Consider the following 24,011-nt stretch of genomic DNA (forward strand, 5'->3'; position numbering starts at 1 on the left):
TTTAGTTGTCTGACTTTAGTTTGATATTGAATTTTGAGAAGTAAAAGGAAAAAATTATTTATCTACCTTTGATTTGACATAAAATTTGAAACAATATTTTTAAATTTTGTGATCTTAATTCTTAAACATGACATTTAAAAAATGGCAATTAAGAAATTGCCAAAATAATCATGTTTTATTTTTCAAAGGAACTAAAAAATAAAAAAAGTAAGACAAAAAGATTAAAACAGAAGAAGTAACTGCATGCTTGCTGGTAAAATTCACACATATTTTTTTCCAGATGTATTAGATCATTCACACTTCATGTGTATTTTTTCGTAAGGATTCATATAATCGACCCTGACTTATTTGGAATTGAGACGTAGTCATTGTACACGCGTTCATTTTCCAATCACATTGTCTAGTTTACTATATTCACTCCAGAAAGTTTCTCCAGATACATGGGAAGGTGAAACAAGAAGTATCCAATTGTCTGAACAAAGAAGTAGTAACATTTTTTTCTTTCACTATTAGGGTGTACATAGTACTAAAAATAATACAATCATATATGTAATCACAATCAAGGAAATGTTATCTAAAATGATTCACAACTATTGGCACTTTTGTTGGCATCAACAACCGCGAGAGAAAGTAACGCGAAAAGCAAGTCATCCAGGGCAAAGCCCGTACAACAACATACCAAGTGAAATCCCACAAGTGAGGTCTGGGAGAGAAAGGTTGTTTCTGAAGGACATTCGACTCAAGTGCAGCAAATCAAAGTAGTTGATATTGCACAAAGAATGGCATTTTTAACGCATACCTATAAGCCAGAAGGGTGGCAGGATTGCTTATTGTTTGTGACAAGAATAATTAGTTCACGACTCCATTCACATGATCTTCGGTGATGGAGGTGTTCAAGGAGGTGTTGTCAAACTTTGGTGGGCCTGAATGCCGCCTTGGTCTGGCAGGTGACGGTGGATAAGAGAGCCGCTTCTTCACAGACCCTGCTGATCCTTTTTCTGGTGTGCCATTTTCCATGCCTAATGGACTTTGCAACCGTGTTTTGGCCTTTGCAGACTGAGTGGACGCCATGTAACTTGGGACTGAAGGCGAGCTTGCCAGGCTCTCGTCATCTCTTATAGATGATCCTGCAATGCTGTGCCTCCTGTTCTGTTCTGACTGCATGCTTCGGATATCATCATCTTGGTTCATTGCACTAATTCTCGGGCTTGCTGGTTTCAGTTTTCTGGCTGCTGCTACTGAAGTGGTTGGCTTGGAAGGGGTTGTTGGAGAGTGGTAGCCTGATGGATGGCTTGGCTTTTGGCTGGATGGAGACGAAGGGAGTTCAGAATTCAGCTGATGACGGGCAAATGACTTCGCAATTTCTCCTCCAGAAATGCTCACGCTTCTAACAGATATCTGATCAGTTTTAAGTTGTTTCTCAGACATGCTTTGACTTTCCCAAGGCCTAGCACCCGTCCACCGCTCTAGCCAGCTCCAACCCCATTGCGGATTGGTTGGATCCATGAACAACAAATTGGTAGATCTTGATGATTTCTTCCAGGTTTGCTGTTCAGTTTTAAAAATTGACACAATCAATGACTCATAAAGTTCTTGTTAGCTCGAGAAAAATTATAATCTCTAAACACACCGATCATTCAATCTCTCGAGTCTTGCATTAGTGTATGTGTAATAGGGGAGGACAACATGAATGGAGGCCAAGCTATCAGCAATCTTTCATTCTTAATTTTGGACTTATGATTTGGGATCATGTCTAAACGGGGCCTTATAATCTATGAAACAAATATTAGTTGAATACCTGGTGAGAATATGAATATGCAAGCGCTCTTTCTCGTCTAATTGCAGCTTCATATTTGCTGAGCAAGCTAGCTTCAACCCGCTCCTTGGATTGTAGACTATCATCCCATTCTTCTCCTCTCTATCAAAAAATGAGAAAACAAAGAGTGCTGTTAGATAAGAAGTTCAAATTCATTAGGAAAGTTCATATTTCCACCAGAATAAACGTTCACCTACTTAAACCAAACGACGAGAACCCTCTCCCTCCAAAGAGAAGTAATGGAAGTATAAACTTGGCTGACAACACAGAATGATACAAAGATCCCTAGCTGTTCAAAAGAGAGCTATAGGAAATCAACAAAGTATTTTGACCAATTATAGAAGATGTTTGAAACAAAAAAACTAATCCCGTCTTGCAGCATATTCTGAGCTCCATTCCGCTGAATTGTGACATAACTTCCCCACCCCAGGACCCATAAGTAAGAAACTTAATACTCCCTCTTGTTTCAATTAGTTTGTTGACTTGACATGAAGTTTAAGAAAGTAGAAAAGACTTTTGAATCGTGTGGCCTTAAACTAAAGATATGAAGAACGTACCAAAATCCCTTTTAATTTTGTGGTCTAAAATATGTCACGTGGAAAGTTAGGATTAAAGAGTTGCCAAAAAGAGGAAAGAGGCATTCTTTTATAAACGGACTAAAAAGGAAAGTAAGACCAATAAATTGAGACAAAGGGACTATGACTGAATGGCATTCTGGTTATTGAGGGGTAGATTTGTCTTGAGTGTGCATATTGAAGAATCATGTTCGTCTATTCCAGCACCAAATCCTCTCTTTAACGAGAAGAAGAGAATAAAAGAAATAAACTAACCCTCAGACTCTCAAGTTCTTTCACATGCTTTTGCATAAGCTGCCTCTGGAGAGCTCGGTTCTCCTCCAACATCCTGATCCTTCTTGAACTAATCTGAGATTGCATCCGAGATAGTGTTTGCATGCATTTTAGAGCATTTGCAGTTTGTCTCTTGGCCGTAGGTCCATCAACAAGCGATTTGAGTCTGACAAGTCCTCGTAAGGCCCTCAATGCCCTCCTAGCCTACAAATGATAAACCAAAATATTTGCAAGGTTATCTCAGCATCAACCACTTCTTCTACATTCTCCGAAAACGAAACAACATACATTTAGTGCTATTTATTCAGAAGTCATAAACAATTGAAACAAATGCGACCATATCAGGGAATACCAGTCAAAACAAAATGCAAAACTCGATAGCAAAAAAAAGCATACCAGATAACCTCGAAATGCAGTCTGAACTCTTACTGCAGCTACTTCCTCTTGTGATTTGCCAGAAAATTGGTTCACTGTAGTCAACCGGACAACTTCTGCAGCAGCGTGGGCAGCTGCGACAGCAGCTTCAGCAGCTGCAGCTGTGGCAACTGCAACTGAATAAGCATGTTTCGTCTGCTCCTCTTCCACTTCCTCCAATTTGACCTCTTCCACAGGGGGGACAGGAACAGGACGAGGAGGAGATGCTGTTGCAGTTACCGCAGTCGAAGAATCAGGGAGCGTATGCTTTTCTTTCCCAAACCATTTCTTCTTTGATTTACTTGCTTTCTGATGTTCAAGCACAATAAGTATCAGCAACTAGATAACAACAACAACATACACAGTGTAATTCCACAAGTGAGGTTTGGGGAGGGTAGAGTGTACGCAGACCTTACCCCTACCTTGGGAGGTAGAGAGGTTGTTTCCGATAGACCATCGACTCAAGGAAAAAAAGCATATCGAAAAAGAAATAACTGAAATGGAACAGTATCTACACCTGAAAAAGTGTGATAATGGAAGTACTAAAGACATTAGATAGTAACAGAAATCGACGGACAGGAAGCTACACGACAAATACTACAACTACTAGATGGATAAGTGAGACAATACTCTACTACCTACTAATCTTCTACCCTAATCCACGTTCCTCCACAACCTCCTATTAAACACTAGATAAACTAAACAAAATTCCCAAGGAATGGATAGAAACTATGTTGCTCAGACTCTCCAAAACTGTTGCGGCACCCGCGTCAGATCCTCCAAAATTGACAACTTCTGGAGGATCCAACACTCACCCGAATACATTTTTGAAAAGTCTCAGCATCATAGAACAGAAATGCTATTACAATATACCTTGTCAGCCTTTTCCTTAGGATCTGGGCTCAAAGCCTTCTTTACAGAAGAAAACCAGCTTCCTTTCTTCCCCATCTTCTTTTCATTCCACAATTTGCCCTATAAAACAATAAATTACAAACATAAGTGATTGCACCTTTCTATTAAGTGCCTAAATTACACACACAAAAGATCCAAGCTTTTTAAGTGCCAAATTAATCTAAATAACACAACTACTAAACCAATTAGATAAATTAAGCTTCAAAGATCTCTTCTTTTTTCAACTGAAAAACAAAGAAATCAACTTTAACAGAAGATAATGCACCAAAGTCCAAATAGCAAAAACTCCACCAAACAGTAGAAAGTCACACTGTATATACAAAGGTCAATTTTTTTTGTGTATATATACTATACAACGAAACGTTGATGAAAATTCTGACTCCGCCATTGCCACCAAATATATACAAAAAAAAAAAAAAAACATTTACATAATGTACTAAAGATCAAACATTTCCCAGTTATCAATCATACAAACAACCAAAAATTTCAAGAAAACTGAAAAATCAAACAGGAAACAAGAAAATACAGAGCTAGCATACAATAAGAACAACACACATTTTTAGTTGATATTTAAAAAAAATAAAAAATACCCAGTAAAGATTGGAGCTTGATAGATCTATGGGAGCTTATACTTCTTTATTGTGTTCTTGAAAGGACTATAAGCTTTTACTTTTTTTTCTTTCTTCTCAAAATACAGAAAACAAAAAAGATAGAGAAAATAGCTGGACCCTTTTGGTGTCACCCCTTTTGAGATGAGCACTTGTTAGTATAGAAGTGAGGGAAGTAAGGAGAGAGGGAGAAATCAGATCTTGGCTAAAGAAAGATTTATTTATTGAAACTTTCAAACTCGTATTGAAGTTCGATTAATTAGATTATCATCATACAAAATTCATCTAGTAGAAAGTGTTCTCTGAAAACAAAAAAATCATACTCATAAATGGAATTTAAAATACTAAAAATGAAAAAATCTCATCCACTTACACCACGTCCTTCCATGATTACGAAAGAAGAATCCAAGAATGAAAATATGAAAAGATCATAATGAGATTGAATTGAACTAAATAAATTTGACTTTAAAAATTAATTAACTTGATTCTTGATAAGTTTAAAGTAAATTATTATTTTAAATAAGAGTTAAAGAAAAAGATGTTACACACCATTAAAGTTTAAAGTGAACAATGAATAGATGCTTCTAGTTCTTTATTATGTGCTTTTCTCAGTAATGTTCTAGTAATGATAAATACTAAAGGTTGTTACTTGTTACTCTCTCTGTATCTAATTATTTGTCTAATTTTTCTTTTTTATTCGTTCATTTTGATAAATCATGATATGATTTTTTTTTAGTTTATTATACTCTCAATTAATTATTTTGAAATATTAAATTTTTAATTCATCTACTTCATAATTAATAGGGGTAAAATGATAAACTTATTATGTCAATCATTATTTTCTTAATTAATGTGTCAATTCAAAAATTGACAAATAATTAGAAACAGAGAGATATAATACAAAGTTTTAATCTTTGTGTTTGTTAATATTCCACTCAAGGTGAAGTTGACATTTCACCAATAACAAAACATCAAAAGTTTTTGAACTAGCAAGAACCAAAACTTATATGATTAAAACATAGACGTAAATTTGAAGTAAACTCTTCTCTTCTTAAATTATTATTTTTCGGAAAGAAATTATGAGACTTTGGGTTTAAATTTCAACCGAATAAAAATTATTACTAAGTAATTTTTTTGATATGTTTAAATTATTATAGATAAAATTATTTAATATTTATGTTGGTGAGGATTAACGTAACAAATATTATGGAAGAGTTATAAGATGAATGCAAATTTATTTGTGCTTAGGTGGCCAACTGTCACCTTCTGTCCTTTATAACAAAAAAAAATAACTTTTGTTAAACCTGATTGACAAAGATGTGAATATTATAAAATTAAACCTATGGTTGTTATGGCATTTCTTTATTCATCATATAATATCAAGGCATTTATTTAACTAGATTACTTTATTGGCATATATAGGAATACAACCGTTACAATAAAATATAATGTAAGTTTTACGTGACCGTTATAATAATAATAATAATAATTATTATTATTATTATTATAACGGTCACGTAAAACTTACATTATATTTTATTGTAACGGTTGTATTCCTATATATGCCAATAAAGTAATCTAGTTAAATAAATGCCTTGATATTATATGATGAATAAAGAAATGCCATAACAACCATAGGTTTAATTTTATAATATTCACATCTTTGTCAATCAGGTTTAACAAAAGTTATTTGATTTCATTTTATCATTATCAACCCCACAAATTGATAGTGCATTTGCATTTAGTCCCCCACCTTCCTTTGTTTTTTCTCCTCTTCTTTTTGTTTGGAACAAAACATAGTTTTGGAGTTATTATATTGCTATAGATAACATAGTCATTACTTGTTGAATTTTGTATCTACCTTCTTGACTTTTTAGAGAATGGACAAATGGAGTTATGTTATAGAATATGTTTTATAGTGGTGGGTAGATCCAAATTGTTATACGAGGTAGAGTACTGGTCAGTCAAGAAGATATATGTTTAGAAGATGAAAGTAGTGGAAATGAGAATGTTCAATTGGATGTGTGGTTATACGAACTATGAAATTTTAAATTAGAAATGAAGTTACACATGACAATGTGGAGTGACCTCCGTGAAAGACAAGATGAAGGAAGTGAGTTTGAGATGATTCGGATATGTGAAGAGAAGATATATATATGTGCATGCACTAGGATATAGCAGGTTTTAAGACAAGTAGACCAAAGAAGAATTGAGGAGGTGATTAGACAAGACATGATACATCTTCATCTTATTGAGAATATAACCTAGATAAGGTGTGTAAGAAAACTAGGATAAAAAAAGATTAATAGGTAGCCGAGTATATATTGTCATACTTTTATGTGCGAGAAGTAGGGAGTCAGTCTCATCTTCTCATCTTCCATGTATTTAGTAATATTAGTTAATAGTTGTGTAGTGTCTTTTACTTCAATTCTCGCTATTACTTGTTGATTCCTTTGTGTATCTAGTCATTGTTTTCTCGTTATTTTACTTTCAGTCTTTCTTTGATTACACTTTTCTTAGTTGAGATTCTATCGAAAATAGTCTGTTTGCCCCACAAAATATTCAGGGGTAAAATCTTCATACTAGTAGTATCATGTGTTAAGAACAATAAATCAAAATATATAATTATCAATTCAAGCCCATTTAGTTCACTTTGTTCTTAAGAAATATTCGGTCTCTTTTATGTATCTGAGGTATTGGATTACTTTTTTCCAGGATATATTAGAGTAGTAGTACCTCAAATATCAATAACTTCGTTGAACTTAAAGACAATCTCGAGTCACCACAAGGACTTTACTTTATTAAGAAAATATGCAAAAAAATCATTGTCTAAAATTTGAGGCATGACTTCTGAATTCATAGATAATAAAAGAGTGTGATGAAGAAGTGCAACACAAAAGGTGCATTTTTTTTGCCATCCCAAAATGTATATGTTATATTTTTTTTAATTTATACCTTAAAATCACAATACATATATCCTACAATTTTTTTACTTCACTTATAAGATTACATCAGTATATGTTTTTGTTATAACTTGAATTATCAATATAACAAATAATTAATTTAGCACAACTTCACTTAAATAGAAAGAAAGAAAAAAAGCCCAAAGGAAAAATTGTTTCAATTAAAATGCCAAGACCAATGTGTGTCTACATCTAAAACAAAATTTTAGTAATGGACCAAGAAAAAATACAACAAACTAAAAAAGAGGGATATAACAATAAATATGAGAATTCTGAAATATTGATAGATTTTTTCTAGCAAAACAAATTGTTTTATCATTTATCAGAAGATGATTATTTTTTTCTCTTTTTTCTTAAAATCAAATAACTCTGAAATATATTCAAGTCGAAAGTGGAAGATTCCATAGCAAAATTTTGGAGCAATCATTTGGAGGAATTCCCATCAATTTTGTCTCATCTTCAAGAACCTCTTTTCTCACAAATTTCAGAGAATCCTGCAAATAATAATTAAAAAAATTATCAAAAAAAAGGGATAAATATTTTTTTTGTATTTTTAGGGAGGATTTTGGAAGTTAAATATATTTTAAATTGTTTAATTTACATTTTTTCACACAGTTTTTTGTGAGAAGACAAACATAATTAATGAGAAATAGTAAGCATAAAATTATTAGAATTCAAACTCGTAATATTAAGATTTTCAAACTATGACAATAAGCATATGATTTGAAGTTTATTGTAAGGTCTAATACAGAGGACAAGTTAAGAGTTTGGCATAATTCAATAGCTTAGACTTAAATTATGTATTTATATTACGAAATTCATTAAAATACATAAATAACATAATTTTAAACTCACTCGTTATATCGTCATAAAATTCAGAACCTATAAATTCAAAATTATGGATTCGCTTCTAAAATCTAAGGATATTGTAATTTATTTTTAAAAGAAATTAGGAGAAAGTGACAAGATCATATAGTTGAGTTGTTCTTTTACTTTTCATTACCTATATTCATTTATGGAAAAGTTTTGGTAAAGTTTAGTTGTCAATTATTATAAATATATGATTAGGTGTATAATTAGTGATTTCTTATAAAGCACTTGGCTGTCTTATGGTCAATTAATGATAGTGATGACTAGAAGTTTGTTGAGGTCACCTACTAAATTTCTTAATTTTTTTTTTAAAAAAATTGACATTTCAGGAAGTAACTTTTTTTTTTAATGATTCTATATCACATATTTATAGAAGCTGAGATTCTTTATCTTGATAATAATAATAATAATAATAATCATAATCATGAGATAACTTGTTGCTAAAATGAATTTAAGTGTAAGATCGAAAAGCTAACTAAAGATGCATATTATCGAACTAATGTCACATTTTTTACTTCAACAAGATCAAGTTAATTAAAATGAATTTTCCCAAACTAAAATTTAATTAAAATAATATATTTATTTATTTTACCTGAGAAGTGTCTTGTATAGAAGAAGTTCTACCCCATCTTTCTGGATCCCAAAGAATTGAAGTATTAAAAGCAAAACTTGAAATTCTAATTGGAGGCCTTTCATCTATATTTGAATTATTTGATTTCTTCAAATGCCACCCCATAACTTCTGATGAATCACAAACTGGTCCCTCTATTATTACTTCCTTCTTGTTTGCTGATAATAATGCCATTGGCCATGTCCCAAATCCCCTATAATAAAATTCAGTAATTTTTATTCAAATCATATAATATGTGATATTAAACTCATAGAATTCATATTATCAATCTATCTTCGGATCAGGAGGTTAGAGGTTTTCAGTAGAGAAAACAACTTCTTAAGGTCGCACAATGTGAATTCAGTAGTTTGAATTCAAATTGTGTATTTATGTTAAAAGTTCACTAAAATAAGTATAAATATTATGAATTTTGAGATAAAATAAATCAAAAGGTTTGTGTTATCTAACTCATAAAATTTAAATTATGAATCAACTTTTGGATCGAGAGGTTTCATGTTCAAGCGGTAAAAATTGTCTCTCACAAAAATGCAAGGTAAGATTACGTATTATGAGTTCGTCTGACAGTCTAAATTCAGTAGTTTTGACTCAAATCATGTATGTGTATTTAAAAAATTTACTAACGAAGTATAAATACTTAGTAGATTTTGAACCCATCAAATGATATGAATTATAAATTTTAAATTATGAATTTACACCTTTGGACCAGGATGTCCCGATTTTCAAATCGTAAAAACAACTTCTCACAATAATACAAGGTAAAGCTATATAAAACAAATTCTCAATATGATCCAACTCTTTCCGAATCTCACATATAACAAGAACTTAGTGCATCAGATTGTTCCTTCTATAAATTCTAGAACCAATTTTCTAATAGAACTCAGCAAAGCCATGTGTTTGTATAAGTTGTCAAAGATTTTCTTGGATCCTTATTCTATAAAGACGTAATATAAGGTGCTTAATCAACTTAAAAATCTATCTCTTAACACTAATTAGTGTTAAGTATAAATAAACAAACTAACTGAAGAAAAAAACTTGGATATGATAAACTTATTTTATTAGACTATTAGTTAATTAGGCTTGATTTTAACTATATTTTGATTTTTAATTGTTTAAGTAGTGAGACACTATAACAACCAAATAAACAAGCCTATAAGTAGGATTTGTTCAAAAAAACTAAAGTTTTTCATTTTTTATTTAAATATGTGGGACAAGAATTTCCCAACTAACACCTTTTTCATTGTAATTTTTCTTTTGGTTTCCCAACTAACTTTTGATGTCATGATAGTATCCAAATTTATCCGAGTTTAGCTTTTATACACTGACAATTTAAAAGAGTAAGTTTTACACTATTATGCCATCTAAATAGCTTACAGTAACCGTCATTTACAAAAGTGACATCAATAATCTGAAAAATAAAATAAGTTGCTTGTTATAACTTTTTCAAGAAATCTAAGTTAAATGAACAATTGAAAAACCTATAAAGAGCGGAACTATAGTTTCACCTAAAGGGTTTGACATATTCCAGTAGTGTTGGCTCAAACCATGTATATATGTTTAAATAGTTTATCAAGAGATTAGTAAGTTGCATTTTCTAAAATCCATATCTGATAAACTCAAAATCCTAACTCCATGTTTGCATCTGTGTAGAGAATATATATATGATGGAAATGATTAAAAGGAAAATGGAGAGGAGAAGAAAATAAGAATACTTACTCAATTGCTCTAAGCTCATCAAAGAAGGTGAGATCATAGACATTAGAGAGGCTAGCAAAATGAACAATCCCACTTAACCTATGATGTTCAATGTGATTTAGTGCCACATTTCTTTGATGATCCACTTCTTCATGAATGCTAGTGAAATTCTCCTTGAAAACCAAATGTCTATACATAATGCCTGTTTTTCTAAGTATTTCAGATACTTGTGAATCCTCAATTTGTTGTTCCACAACTATCCACAAAATTGGTTGTGGAATCAACCTCAATGTGTTTGATAGCCTCTTTAGTAACATTCCTCTATTTTGATCCTTCGCGCTTGTTGGAGTGACTATTATTAGTAGCCTTTCGGTGTTCAAGAACTCATCGTTAGCCTCTTTTGGCTCTTGATCCTGATCTTGATCTTGATCTTGTTGCTTTTCTTCTTCTTCCTCTTGATCTTCTGCTAAGACCTTTTTTGAGTGCCTCGTTTCGTTTAGTTTAGACCATTGTGATGTTACTGTTGTTGTTATTGTTGTTGTTGTTGATGATGTTTCATCTGACAAAGGTTTATTGATCATCATGTTTAATGAAGGATATGTTTGATTTGACTCATGATGAGTTTTGGGAATAGCAATAGCATTCCTAGTGGAAAACATTGAAGTAGTAGTGCCTTTGCCTGTTGGAGCAAAGCCAGTAAAGAATCCCATAACAAAACAAAGAAGAAAATGAAAAATTGCTTTCTTCCATAGTTGAACTTTTTTCTTTGATCTTTCTAAAGACCCCATGAAAGATTCTTTGATCTTAGTGAACAAAAAATAAAATAGAAGAAAATTATGATATGATGTAATGGACAAGAAAATGTAGTATGGAAATTATATATAACTACTATGATAGAGAACAGAAAAAAAAAATAGGACAAGAGCTAACAAACATATATATGATTGAAGGTGTTGGTTAAATGAAAACAAAAGTGTTGGTTGTTTCTCAATTTTATTTCATTTGGTTGAGGGGTTTTGCTTGAAGTAAAAGAAAAAAATAAAGAAATTTAATCATATGCAGAAGGAAATAAGTTGCTTTCTATACCAAATAGTAGTTGAGATGGAAAGCTCATACACCTAAAATTCAAGAAATAATTTCATATTTGAAATGTCATGCACCTTGCTATTTTTTAATTGAGTTGTTTAAGCAAGTTGGTGACCATATTTAAATTGTTTATCATAATGAAGTACTATTTTAAAGATAATTATTAATTATTACTCACTTAAAACAGTAGGTTAGTTTAATGATGTTTAGTCAGAACCTTTATGAACTCATAATGATGTTTAATCAGAGTCTTAATGATAATAGACTTAAAAAAAATCTAGTTTTGAGTGTGAAACCTGAAAAGAAAGGAAAACAGGTAGAATATTCCCTCCCTCTCGTATTAGTTGTCATGTTTTGCTTCTCGAGAGTGAAACTATGTAAAACTTAATTAGCATTTTAAAGTATATTTTCTCATCAAATTAACATGAGAAAAGTTGCAAGTTATAGTGTTTTATTGTATAGTTTTTGAATATTTAAATCTTAAATTAATTTAATCTAATTTAGTTTCGAAAATAAATTAAAATGACTTTCAAAAAAGGAAATATGACAACTGATTTGGGTAGAGGGAGTGCTAGTTTAGGATTGAAAACTTTGAACTACTTTCTGTATGAGTTTTTGTTCAGAACTTGTTTGGAATATAAGTAAACAAGGTGGCAAGGCAATCTATGTTGCTCAGCTCCTTAAAGAATATAGCCACATGTGTATCGGACCCTCCAAAAGTTGTGCATTTTGAAATATCTGGCATGGATACGTCAACATTTTTTTGAAGGATATGGATAACATAATTGACAACTATGTAACCACACATTTGCCAAAGTCATACAGACTAAGAATCACCTAGGTAAAACACCAAGAAGAGTTGTGGTGGTAAGTATAAGATCCCATTACCTTAACCAGATGTCTCAAGTAATCCTAGGTATGGATTTTTTTTTTTGTTAGAAAACACTTTCCCCTCAAATGGACCTTTTGCAGTGCAAATCCAGATTAGAAGGCACAACTGCCAATCGACTAGATGTAACATAAATGTAGCGACCATCTAATAGAAGGTACAACTGCCAAGCGACTAGACTTAACATAAATGTAACGACTGCAGCCATTCTGAAAAGGTTTATCATCTAATTCAAGAGCATACTAAATCAGCAGCAGTCAGCACAAATTGCTTCTTTATCAAATTCAGATGAATCATCCTTTCTCACACCTTTATGTCTATGTTTCACAGAACTCACATTTCTTCCTCAAAAAGAATGAAATGAAGGGGGGGGGAGGGAATCCTCTAGTTATATCTTTTGTTGAGTTTTGGTTCTTTAAGTCAAGAATTCTATTATCAACTTGAAAAATCAGCTAGTGATATTCTGACATAACATTGAAACAACAACATATACCCAGTGTAATCCTGCAAGTGGGGTTTGGGGAAGGCAGAGTGTATGTACCTTACCCCTACCTTATAGAGATAGAGAGATTGTTCCGATAGACCCTCAGCTTAAATAAAGCATGCCAAACAGTTTGAAAAAGGGAATAGAGTTATGAGAGCAATAACAAGAACAAAATAATGTGGCATTGAAACCAGAGGGAAATTGAGTACCAACTCTATCTATTATTGTGACAGCTTACTAAACCAACAATGATAGACAAATTTCACAACATTCAGAACTTGCTGTACCATTTAGAACATGGTTCAGACTTCAAAATATGCTTGCTAACATATAGAAAATAGCATAATGTTCCCAAAAGTTGGTTCCTTTAGCCAACCAGGTCATTACTTGACTATAAGCTTAAGCTGCAGTTGAGAAATTTAAAATGACCCTGCAAGTTAATTCACTTCAAAACTTATTGGAAAACTGAATAATCTATACATGGTGCAGATTCTTTGTGCGATGCAATGTGATTTTGACCATTCTAACTGACTGCACACAAAAACAAACGTCTGCATACCTTGGCCGCACACTGTAATCAAAATAAACCAGTCATCACTCACATGTGGACTTCTAACAGTCAGAATTTACCAAAGGAGCATCTGTCACTTGTTTTATCCATAGTTTCAAGTAATGAAAGCTGTAACGCTATATGAAGATGCCAGGCAGCGGATAAGACAGACTCGTAAGTGTCTTAAAGATGCCAGGCAGCGGATAAGACAGACTCGTAAGTCATCTAAGACAGATATGTGTTCAACAATGTCATTCCTTGGATGCATACTATTATTACTAGTAGTTTTCTCTAAACAACTGGTAAAAGTTCCAGACTAGTGAGCTTAGGTTGATATTCAAGTTCATGTCATTATTTTCCCCAACATTTCACTTTTTTTCAAATTTTCCAACATGTCATATTATCTTACTGGTATCTACCAACAGAAAAATTGAGAAAATTTTGCATGAAGATATTTGGCTTGGCCTCGGAGCTTAAGTACGAGGAATGAGCAAACAGCACCATTATTTTCAAAATACTACAATCAAGAACTTCATATTCACCAAAATCACAACGAAAAGATGCATCGGAAAACAAAACCATCATAAGAAAGTGCTATAAGATGTACCATTATGGGGGGAAATAAGTGCTTTATAAGCATAACGACAATGTGCTTCCCTCCACCGAAATACTTCTCAAACTATAGGTGGCCTGGACTTGACTACACTGGACAAAGTTTACTGCCATAGCATCAAAATTATATGGAAACTCTTCCTAAAATGAAGTTGAGAATAGCTCTGGTTCATCGTGCATATTGCTTACCTTCTTTCAAGTCCTACTTGCATGTCCCTACTTGTCTGAAGAAGCAGCTCGTTGATCCCTCAATGGTGGCAACTGAGACAACACCCAATCTGGTGAGCTACCGACCCAAAGCCCTATACCGGTATTCTTGTGCTTAAAATCAGGTGCTTTCTGATTCAATTTACTAGCTCTGTTGTCCCACCATTTATCAGGATTCTCCAGCAAATCTTTCCAAGAATCAACGTCCTTCCCAATGCTTTTAGATTTAGGAGCATAAGCATCGAATTCAAGTCCTTCAAGTCCCTCAAGAACCCACCTTGGAGTATTCTCAATCCATAGAGAAGTACTACTATCCTTCTTCTTGAAATCAGGGTGCCTTGCTTTCACAATTCCATCTAACTTCGCCTTTCGACAATCCCACCATTGTTTCGGATTCTTAATAAGGTCTCTCCAATCATCACCTCCCGTAACACCTTCCTCCGACTTGCTCTCACCCAAATTAACAGAATCATCATATTCTAAACCAGACAACCTATCTTTCTGTTTGACCAAATAATCAGAATGCTGGTTATCGTTTTCATCCAACACAAAGTTCTTACCTTTCGGATAAACTGATTTTACATTTCCCTTGAGGGAAACATTTCGTTTCAGACCCTGCACAAAGTTGACATTTTCAGCAACAATATGAAAACAAGACTGATATTCATCCATGAATTCACAAGACAATGGTTCCATAGAGAACTTCCCATACACATAAACACAATCATTTTCCTTAACATGACAAGCAACAACATGAGCTAAATCACCAGCAAACACAACAGGAATCATCAAAACAGAGTTATCATCACTATTCTCATGAGCAACAACAGTACTAGCACAATATTTCCCATCAGAGGAAGCTTCAAAATGAACTGGGGTTTGCACAAAACCAACAAGATTAACAGAATTTGCAACTTTTGCTTGGTAAGGTATCTCACTTGGCTTTGGCCAAGAAGACACATCTTCTGCTTCATCATAAATCTCAATTCTTGGATGGGTAAGCACATAAGATGAAGAGGGTTCTTGGGGTTTAGGGATTTTGGGTTTTCTTGGCTTAGAAATGGTTGTAGAGGCAAATCTTGAACTGAGGGTTTGCAGTAAAAGTTGGCATTTTTGGGGAGATGAAGAGGAGAAAAAGGCCTTTTTTGCTATTGATTTTGTTAAGTAATTCATGGATGGAATTGGGTATTAGAAAAAGTTTGAATCTTTCATATACACAAAGGGTTTTTTGTGAATCTTGTGTAGATGAAAGTGAATTTTACAGGAAGAAGCACAAGGGTTTTTGTGGGGTTTTATGTTTTGGTTTGGATGGTTTGCAGATTTTGCAATAGTCTCCCTGAACTTTAGTATAACTACAGTATAATCTTCCTTTTTCGGGTTTGAGTTAACGATAAAAAACACATCTAAACTATCATTTTTTTTGTAAACTTTATACCTCAATTATCTAATTTATGTTAATCCACCCAAACTATCATCTTTTTATGAGTTTCATATCTCAACTACCACTTTTTTTGTATAAAAATATTAAATATCCCTCGATGATAAGTTAGCATACACACGCATGTTGTCAAGAGGTAATAAATATATGGCCAGCACAATATCGAGGTGTGTTTTATTACCGGGGAAATGATAGTTTGGGGGTGGTAAAGAAAATAATGGATAGTTGAGCATTGAAACTCGTGAAAAAGTGATAGTTCATATATATATATATATATATATATATATATATATTTATTAGACGATTACATATACCAACAAGGTTCTATGGTGTAGTGGTTAGCACTCTGGACTTTGAATCCAGCGACCTGGGTTCGACTCCCGGTAGGACCTTTTTATTTTTTATATATAAGCATAATTTTTGTGCACGCACAAAGCGATCTAATAAATTATGGGTCCGATTCATGAAAATAATCATCAAGATAAGATGACTTTATTTTCTATCACTTTCGTGAAAGTAAAAGATTTAAAAAATTCCACTTGAAAAAAGCTTAAAACAAACATGAAATACCATAACAACGTAATCTCACAAATCAAATCTGGGGAGGGTAGGATGTGCGCAGATTGTACCTTCCACAACTTTGTGGGATAGAGAGGTTGTTTCTGGCACACTCGGCTCAAACATGAAACTCCAACTCCAAAAAAGTACTTACAAGTGGAGTTAAAAACAATCCACAAACTAAACTTGAAGGAACTCCATTTACTTAATGAGAATCAAGGACTACAAAGAGTTTCTTTTCAAAAAAGACAAACATTCATATCTCTAACATTTAAGTGAACATTCCAAACTCATACATAACATAAATTACAAGTTGAATCATACATTTATGTTGTAAAAAAAGTTTATAAACTTGATATAATGCTCAAAACTGTGAGGCATGTTTCATATGTCTGGCTGAGTTGAAATGGTTTCTCTTTTTGGTCTGTGTTTCCTCCACTTTTTCTTGGTCAGAGACATGATCCACTCTGGAACCTCACCACCAGAAGACGTAATAACATTTGCGATGTTCCTCAAAAATGGAATATCTGCTTCAGTATAAAATGTTATCGCCTGTCCACTCCTTCCTGCTCTGCCAGAACGTCCTATTTACAAGAATCACCGGCAGTTTTCAGTGAACAATTAAAACCCTTTATCATTCACTGTAAGACTATGACTTATGAATCACTATACAAGGTTGTAAAAGTCGATTTTGGGTTGGATATTTACCAATTCTGTGAATATATGCTGCAGCAGCGTCTGGGAAATCATAATTTATCACGCAGTTGACCCCTTTGAAATCCATACCCCGGGCAACAACATCAGTGGCAATTAAAACCCATGTTTTTCCAGCTCTAAAGTTATCAATAGCATTTTCTCTCTGCATTAAAATTAAAGTATAAGTAGGAACCAGAAGAAGTGTTCTATATAGCAGGACACAATGTAATCAGCCAATATGAAAAAATCATAACCCTGAACTTCAACATCGACATATATTGCTCTATCTAAAACAGAAGGCAGATGGATCTCCTCTTGATGTAGAAAATACAGAAGTCATGCAAAAGTTACCTGTATCTGAGAAAGGTCTGAATGGATAACATCGGGTCGAATATCTTCCAATTTTAGCTCGTCATATAGCTCCTTTGCACGCTCCTTGTTTTGAACAAATACTAGCACTGGTGGGTTCAAACTCTATATATATATAATAAAAAAATAAAATCAGAGAGGCATTGGAAGTAAAAATAGAAATATCACATTGGAATTTCCCTTTGAGGGCTGATGTCGATGGTTTGTACATAAATCTAACAAAGCTCTTTCCTTTAAGGCTTAATGACAGCCCCTCAAAACTTATTGGCAAGTTTAAGGGGTTGTCTATGTTATTAAGCTTTCTGTTTATGTTTTGGAGCACACATAACATACCATATTGTACAGACAACTGGACAAACTTTGTAGCATGCAATTTAAAATTTTTACGGGGATTTAATTGTTTTTCAAGGTAGTAATACCCCTTTTGCCTATCAAAAGAAGAAGATGATTCACTTAAGTAACAGTACGAACTTACAAAATGGTAAGAGCAGCAAAAGGAACAGGAGTTTCATATAGAGTGAACAAAAAGAAAGAAGCACGACTCAGATGTTGAAATCCCTCTCAGCAAAACAATGGCTCCAAATCATCAAATCAAGGGGTTTCAACTAGAGCCCATTTTCTGGGAATATAAAAACCAACTGAGCAGAAAAAGAAAACGGTGAACAATTGACAGCACAGATGGACATCTGAGGGAATGGAAAGAAAGAAAATGCAGGAAAAAACACAAATGCACTATCTAAATATGCTAGTGATTCAAGAGTGATAGTTCCACAGCAAATGTGTAGTAACTAGTATCCATGTGAATCCCTCATGTAAATATTGTTGTTCTAGGATTTTTGGGGAATAAGTAAAGGTGTTGTGCAAGCAATTATTATGCCAGAGGCGGCTCCAATCACTTCAAAGAGGTATACAATCAGTTCTGATGACTAAGGAACATGAGGATCATACCTCTGCAAAGCTTTGACGAAGAGCCAGAAGCTTCCCTTCTTCACTTCCTACATATACCAATTTTTGCTCTATTGTTTCAGAAGCCGAATTTCTGCAGAAATACAAAAGCAGCCAAGTAAGCATTCACCAAGATGGAAAGTCGGAAATAGGAGAGGAAGGAAGATCTTCTCCTCCTTCACCAAAAAAAAAGAGAGTATGAAGCTAAATAACCATTCACTTCACTGCAGAGTTAAGATACATCTACCAAAGGCCTATCAGTACTTACTTCCTACCAATAATTATTCGAACAGCATCATGCATTATTGTACGTGCTCGGTCTTCAACTATATCGGGTAAAGTAGCACTGAACAATGACCGAAGAATTGAAGGATTTGTGCACGCCTTCACCACAAAATCAACCTGCTCTAGCATGCCAGGCTCGAAAAGCTTATCAGACTCATCTAAGACAAGAAATTCAACCCTGCACCCAAAAGGAGTTGGTGAAAAGGCATGCTAATGCTGATTAAAAAAAGGAAATACTTTGCACTAATTGCAAATAGTAACATTTTTTAGGTCTACACAGAATAAAGCCAATGCATATGCTCTTCTACATCAAACTCAGCAACAACAACATACCCAGTGAAATCCCATAAGTGAGGTCTGGGGAGGGTAGAATGTACGCAAACCTTACACTACCTCATGGAGGTAGAGCGGTTGTTTCCAAAAGACCATCGGCTCAAGTGCAATAAATCCCAGTATAAAGAGGAAGACAATGAAGAGAAATTGAAACAAGAAACAGTGCAAAAGTAGCCAAAACAGCAATAATATCATGTGAAAATCGAAATGCCATAAACGACATACTAGGGTAGATTATTATTAACAAACAATAATAAACAATGATAAAAGTAAAAATGAGACAAACTCAGCCTGAAAAATAATTAAATCTAAATGTGATGGTGCAAATCAAGCAGTATAACAAAGAGCCTTATATCTCTAAACTAGACCCTTAACTTCACCAGTTGCTTTTTATTATGAATTACAGTACAAATTATGCAGTCGCCTTGGGATCTACAATGTCATCACCTCAGAAACTCGTACTTAACTAACCACACTGATTTAATATCAATAAGGTTGAAAGTTGAAATGCCCACACTAGCACATAAGAGTTTGAACCCTATAAATTGGGGAACATACCTACTTAAATCAAGCTTTCTTTTTTGGATAGCGAACTTTAAGCGCAATGGTGTCGAGATCAGTACATCACATCGCAGTTTAGAAAAGTCCCCACTTTTAGCGAGTTGTTTAGTCATCAACCTGATGTAGAACTTCTTCCTGGCCAACTTTTTGCATTCTCTTGTTGTCTGAGCAGCTAACTCTCTTGTAGGGGAAAGAATTACAGCTCGGACACCATCCTTTGAAGTGTGCTGATCAAAAAAGATGGCTGTCAGATGTCTTCTAACTTATAATAAAAATGATGACGAGCAAACATAACAATGCCAATATATATGTACCTTGAGTTTCATAAGTATAGGAAAAACAAAAGCAAATGTTTTGCCAGAACCAGTAGGTGCACAAGCAAAGCATTCCCGCCCCTGGTGAAAGTCAAACATGATTAAAGATTCTCAAAGGAAAACAAGAAAGATACAATGTGCATATATTAAAACAGTGGCGGAATTCAAGGAAGATCATACAGATAAGAGGACTGGAATAGTCTGCCTTTGGATTGGCGTTGGTTCTTTAAATCCCAGTTTTGCCAGATTTCGTAATAGATATGATCGACATTTATATCTGTGGCACCATATACAAACAGACTGTTAGTGAAACCGAGGACAGAGGGAACGTCAAGCGCAGATAGCAATAATTAACTGATCAATAGAGACAAAGAAATTTGCTTTTAACAACAATTTAGTACATCCGCCGTTTATGTCCTAAGAAAGGGAATATGACATAAAGGGGAATATATCGAAAGGAGTATTAGAGGAAAAGGACTTCAATGCACAGTTGCAGAATCCTACCTCATTTTACCACCAACAGTCTATCCCCAAAAGAGGCACAGTACACAAGTAAAGATGACATGACGAAAAAGAGTAGCAATTGAGAACAAAATCATTTATGCATTAATGATATTTTTCTACAAGCCCTGTCCTATACGCTTCTTAAGCTAAGCCTCATAAGTGATCCCCCTTCCCCAACCATTCCCCAGAAAAAGAATATGAGACATAAAAAATTGGACTAGATAAGAAAAAAGATACCATAAATGCAGGAGAAACAGCAAAATCTTTCATTAGCCTACTTATTTTGCATGCTAGATCAGATCAAAACAGCTTAAAATATTCCTCAACACCCTATCACTACCTATTCTTGCTTGACACATTACAATTTACAACAGAATGTGTAGCTCACATAAAGTAGATTCAAGGAGATATAGAAAGCGGTAAACAAAATGAATGAACTAAGGCTTTGTTGGGTGTTTCACTAAATATAACTTCCTTGACATGATCGAACTGTTCCATACAATGGATAACCTACTGTAAATAAGTAAACATCTAAAATACTACGCCTTGGTGAAGCATGTGACCATCAGAGAAAGGGAGGTAGGGAATCATGCGTCTCCAGACCAAAAATCAACAAAATGCATGACAGAGTACCTTGATCTTAATTCAGCAAAATTGTGCAATGGCGAAGGGATGTTACTCCCTGAAACATGAATGTTGTGCATCTTCCGAAAAATTGCGTCCCTCTAAATCCACAAAATCAAAGTAACAGAAGAAATATCTCTTCAATAAAAGTTTATCAACAATTTATGAACGTATAGCAAAACAGCTTACTACCAACTACTAGAAAATGAGACAAACCTCCAATTGTTGATAATATTCTTTCTTTCCCTGAATCAGTTCATTTACAGATTGATCAGTCTCTTCGCTGGCAGCTTCCTTTTTCAATTTTGAACTCTTGAAGACGGAAAATCCTTCCACTGAATCTAAAACCAATGCCATGAATTAGAACAAAGTGCCAAAGCAGCAAACTTCAGTAACCATTCTATACTAGGTATAAAGAAATAAACAAGAAGCTCAAATATACAGACAAAGGAAATTTACCAGAAACTGTTCCCTTCTCCTTCCTCTTCCTCTTCTTACTCACGCTAGTACTTGTCTCATCCTCCATTTCAGATATCTCATTCTCGACGAACTCCACTTTCTCTAACGAATCATCAAAAGTTTTATCCTCCTAAGTGAAATATAAAACCAAATCAATGACATACACACAATAAATCATTGAGCTTTTTTCAACAAAAAACTCTGAAATCGAAACAATGAATACGCTAAAATGCTATAAACACACTGATTCAGAGGAACTCGGGTTCCTTCCTATTACTGCTTGGAGAATCAAACTTACAGAGTTCAACAGTAATACCTTCTCAATCAATTGCAATTTCTCAGCTGAATCAACTATGTTTTTCCCCTACACATCAAATTACACACAAAAAAAAATCAAGAATCTTTGCAATGTAAATTCAAACCAAAAAAAAAAACTCAACCCCACAATTCCCAAAACCCATATTTCTCAATAAAGTTCACTCTTTTACTCTGAAACTAAAAAAAGGGTCGAAGCAAAAAAAATTTAAAAAAATTACCTTAAATCTGTCGAAATCGCGAGCAAACTTTTTGCGGTTGAAAGATATGCCACCAAACAAGAAAGATGCATCTTTTTCCATAACTCTGAGATGGGTTTTCGATTGCAGAGAAAATTGGAACTGAAATTTGGGGTAACGCTACAAGTTATTTTTGGCAGCTGAGAGACAAGTTGGGGGAACTTGCAGGGTTTAAGAAGATGAATTCACTTTACTTGTAAAACCCCAGTGACTTAGAATAACTATGGAGGGTTTTAATTTATTTTAAAATAAAAAATAAAAAATACATAAATAAATAAAAAATAACATTTTTATCTAAACACATAATTATATAAGCTCGGATTTTGGTAAAGATGTAAAAAGTTTAGTCTGAATGTTTTACACGCGCATTGATAGTTGAAACTTAATTTGTTCGTCAATAGTTATAGGTATATGTTTGTTATACGATGTAAAATTTAAGTTTTATATATATTTTTAAGTATGTCAAATTATTTAGGGTTAAGATATAAAAAAAAATTAATGGAGGATGAGGGAAAAGAGAAGAGAATATAAAAAAAAATGAAAAATAGAAAAAGGAAGGTTTAAGGTGTGATATTATCACGGTTTGAAAAGAGTTAACGTGTATTTGTGGGATTAATAGACAACATTTTTTAATATATAAATATGATTTTTATTTAAATCGTGAGCAATGTATAAGGTATGATATCTCAAATTGATCGAGTAAGCATTGTCATAGAACATACTCAATGTATTTTTATTTTTTAAAATTATAAAGCTTTATTTAAAACAACATTTAAGTAATTCAATTAGCCATTCTTCTAATTTGACTAATAGTGAGAACATAATAATGTAGAATGAACGTTTATAACTCAATTTTAAGATAAGTAAAGTTTTTATGAAAAAATTATCGAGTTGCATAGGGCATGAGTATCTTGATTAATCCTTAAAGAATATGTGAATTATTTGATAAAATGGAAAAAAATTAAAGAACTAAAAATGAACTCACTAAATTGACTATTAGAATAAGAAGTGATATCACGTATAATCATGACAGATGTTAATATAGAGGTTTCCTCAATATGTCATTAGGGAAACTCAACATTATTATCACTAGAGATAAAAACGAAACTTCAAATAAAACACAGATAATTTTAAAATAAAATAATTTATACAACTCATCATGTATAATACTACCAGTGTTATGTAAGCAAAGATCACATTTTTTATAATTAAATGCATTTTTTTCATTAATTTTTAGATTGTTCTAATTAACTCTTACTCTTTTTTTTTTACATCGGGTCACTTATGATTATTAGTAATTTGACTATGATTATTCATAACCCATTACCAAGTATTTGGCCCTCGTTGTGGTGATTAATTAGTATCCAGACTATTATTACCATATTTATATGCCTTGTTATAACCTTTTAACAATTTGATTATACCATTCATAGCGAACTATTTTAATCAATAATATTTTATCCAAGTATGACAATTTAGTAACTCTAATTATCACTGTTAAAATTTCAATTTTTTTAAAAAAGTTTTTTTACATTAGCCTAATTGCAACATACAAGGAATAAAACAACATTTATCACAAAAGAGCATAAAAAACAAATGTTTACATGTTCCATAGTACATGTGGAATCCCTAACCTCACCAAAATTCATCAACAATTAAAAATAAAAACACACGATTAAAGATTTAAAAGAACATCTTTTTCACATATTAATAATAAAGGAACTTTCGGATATAGCCACTCAAAAATAGCCTAATTACTCTCCATAGCTATAGTTTGATAATTACTATT

At 33.2% G+C, this 24,011-nt stretch overlaps 4 protein-coding genes and 1 non-coding gene across 8 annotated transcripts; 1 reads left to right on the forward strand and 4 right to left on the reverse strand.

The window, feature by feature from the left end:
• Window positions 1-443: 443 nt before the first annotated feature.
• LOC102585211 (protein IQ-DOMAIN 1-like) lies at window positions 444-5,077 on the reverse strand. 3 transcript variants are annotated; one of them, XM_006361724.2, is made up of 6 exons: window positions 4,972-5,077; window positions 3,952-4,050; window positions 3,061-3,387; window positions 2,647-2,868; window positions 1,799-1,918; window positions 444-1,548 (listed from the first exon to the last, which is right to left on the reverse strand). In XM_006361724.2, exons 1-6 carry the CDS (start codon window positions 4,984-4,986, stop codon window positions 850-852), a joined length of 1,482 nt encoding a protein of 493 aa, XP_006361786.1. In that variant the 5' UTR covers window positions 4,987-5,077; the 3' UTR covers window positions 444-849. The 3 variants fall into 3 exon arrangements, with proteins under 3 accessions (XP_006361786.1, XP_006361787.1, XP_006361788.1); XM_006361725.2 differs by lacking the exon at window positions 4,972-5,077 and adding an exon at window positions 4,581-4,882; XM_006361726.2 differs by lacking the exon at window positions 4,972-5,077 and adding an exon at window positions 4,256-4,300.
• A 2,625-nt stretch (window positions 5,078-7,702) lies between these two features.
• Window positions 7,703-11,708, reverse strand: LOC102586011 (probable beta-1,4-xylosyltransferase IRX9). The gene is made up of 3 exons (XM_006361727.2): window positions 10,776-11,708; window positions 9,024-9,255; window positions 7,703-8,055 (listed from the first exon to the last, which is right to left on the reverse strand). The coding sequence occupies exons 1-3, from the start codon at window positions 11,540-11,542 to the stop codon at window positions 7,942-7,944; spliced, it is 1,113 nt and encodes a 370-aa protein (XP_006361789.1). The 5' UTR covers window positions 11,543-11,708; the 3' UTR covers window positions 7,703-7,941.
• A 2,667-nt stretch (window positions 11,709-14,375) lies between these two features.
• LOC102586350 (protein OSB2, chloroplastic-like) lies at window positions 14,376-15,847 on the reverse strand. The gene is given in 1 exon segment (NM_001318576.1): window positions 14,376-15,847. A coding segment is annotated over 1 exon segment (1,164 nt). The 5' UTR covers window positions 15,756-15,847; the 3' UTR covers window positions 14,376-14,591.
• A 493-nt stretch (window positions 15,848-16,340) lies between these two features.
• Window positions 16,341-16,412, forward strand: TRNAQ-UUG (transfer RNA glutamine (anticodon UUG)). The gene has a single exon. It is a non-coding gene; the product is annotated as a tRNA-Gln (tRNA).
• A 340-nt stretch (window positions 16,413-16,752) lies between these two features.
• On the reverse strand, window positions 16,753-22,419 carry LOC102586674 (DEAD-box ATP-dependent RNA helicase 57). Of its 2 annotated transcripts, none has more exons than XM_006361729.2 (13): window positions 22,205-22,419; window positions 21,985-22,032; window positions 21,669-21,798; window positions 21,426-21,550; window positions 21,219-21,310; window positions 20,262-20,358; window positions 20,082-20,162; window positions 19,765-19,994; window positions 18,857-19,051; window positions 18,592-18,682; window positions 17,626-17,748; window positions 17,287-17,437; window positions 16,753-17,162 (listed from the first exon to the last, which is right to left on the reverse strand). In XM_006361729.2, the coding sequence occupies exons 1-13, from the start codon at window positions 22,283-22,285 to the stop codon at window positions 16,963-16,965; spliced, it is 1,644 nt and encodes a 547-aa protein (XP_006361791.1). In that variant the 5' UTR covers window positions 22,286-22,419; the 3' UTR covers window positions 16,753-16,962. The 2 variants fall into 2 exon arrangements, with proteins under 2 accessions (XP_006361791.1, XP_015170960.1); XM_015315474.1 differs by having other exon boundaries at window positions 21,967-22,032.
• Window positions 22,420-24,011: the final 1,592 nt, after the last annotated feature.

The sequence above is a fragment of the Solanum tuberosum genome, unplaced genomic scaffold (genome assembly GCF_000226075.1).
Source record: "Solanum tuberosum cultivar DM 1-3 516 R44 unplaced genomic scaffold, SolTub_3.0 scf00371, whole genome shotgun sequence".
In the NCBI taxonomy this organism is placed as follows: domain Eukaryota; kingdom Viridiplantae; phylum Streptophyta; class Magnoliopsida; order Solanales; family Solanaceae; genus Solanum; species Solanum tuberosum.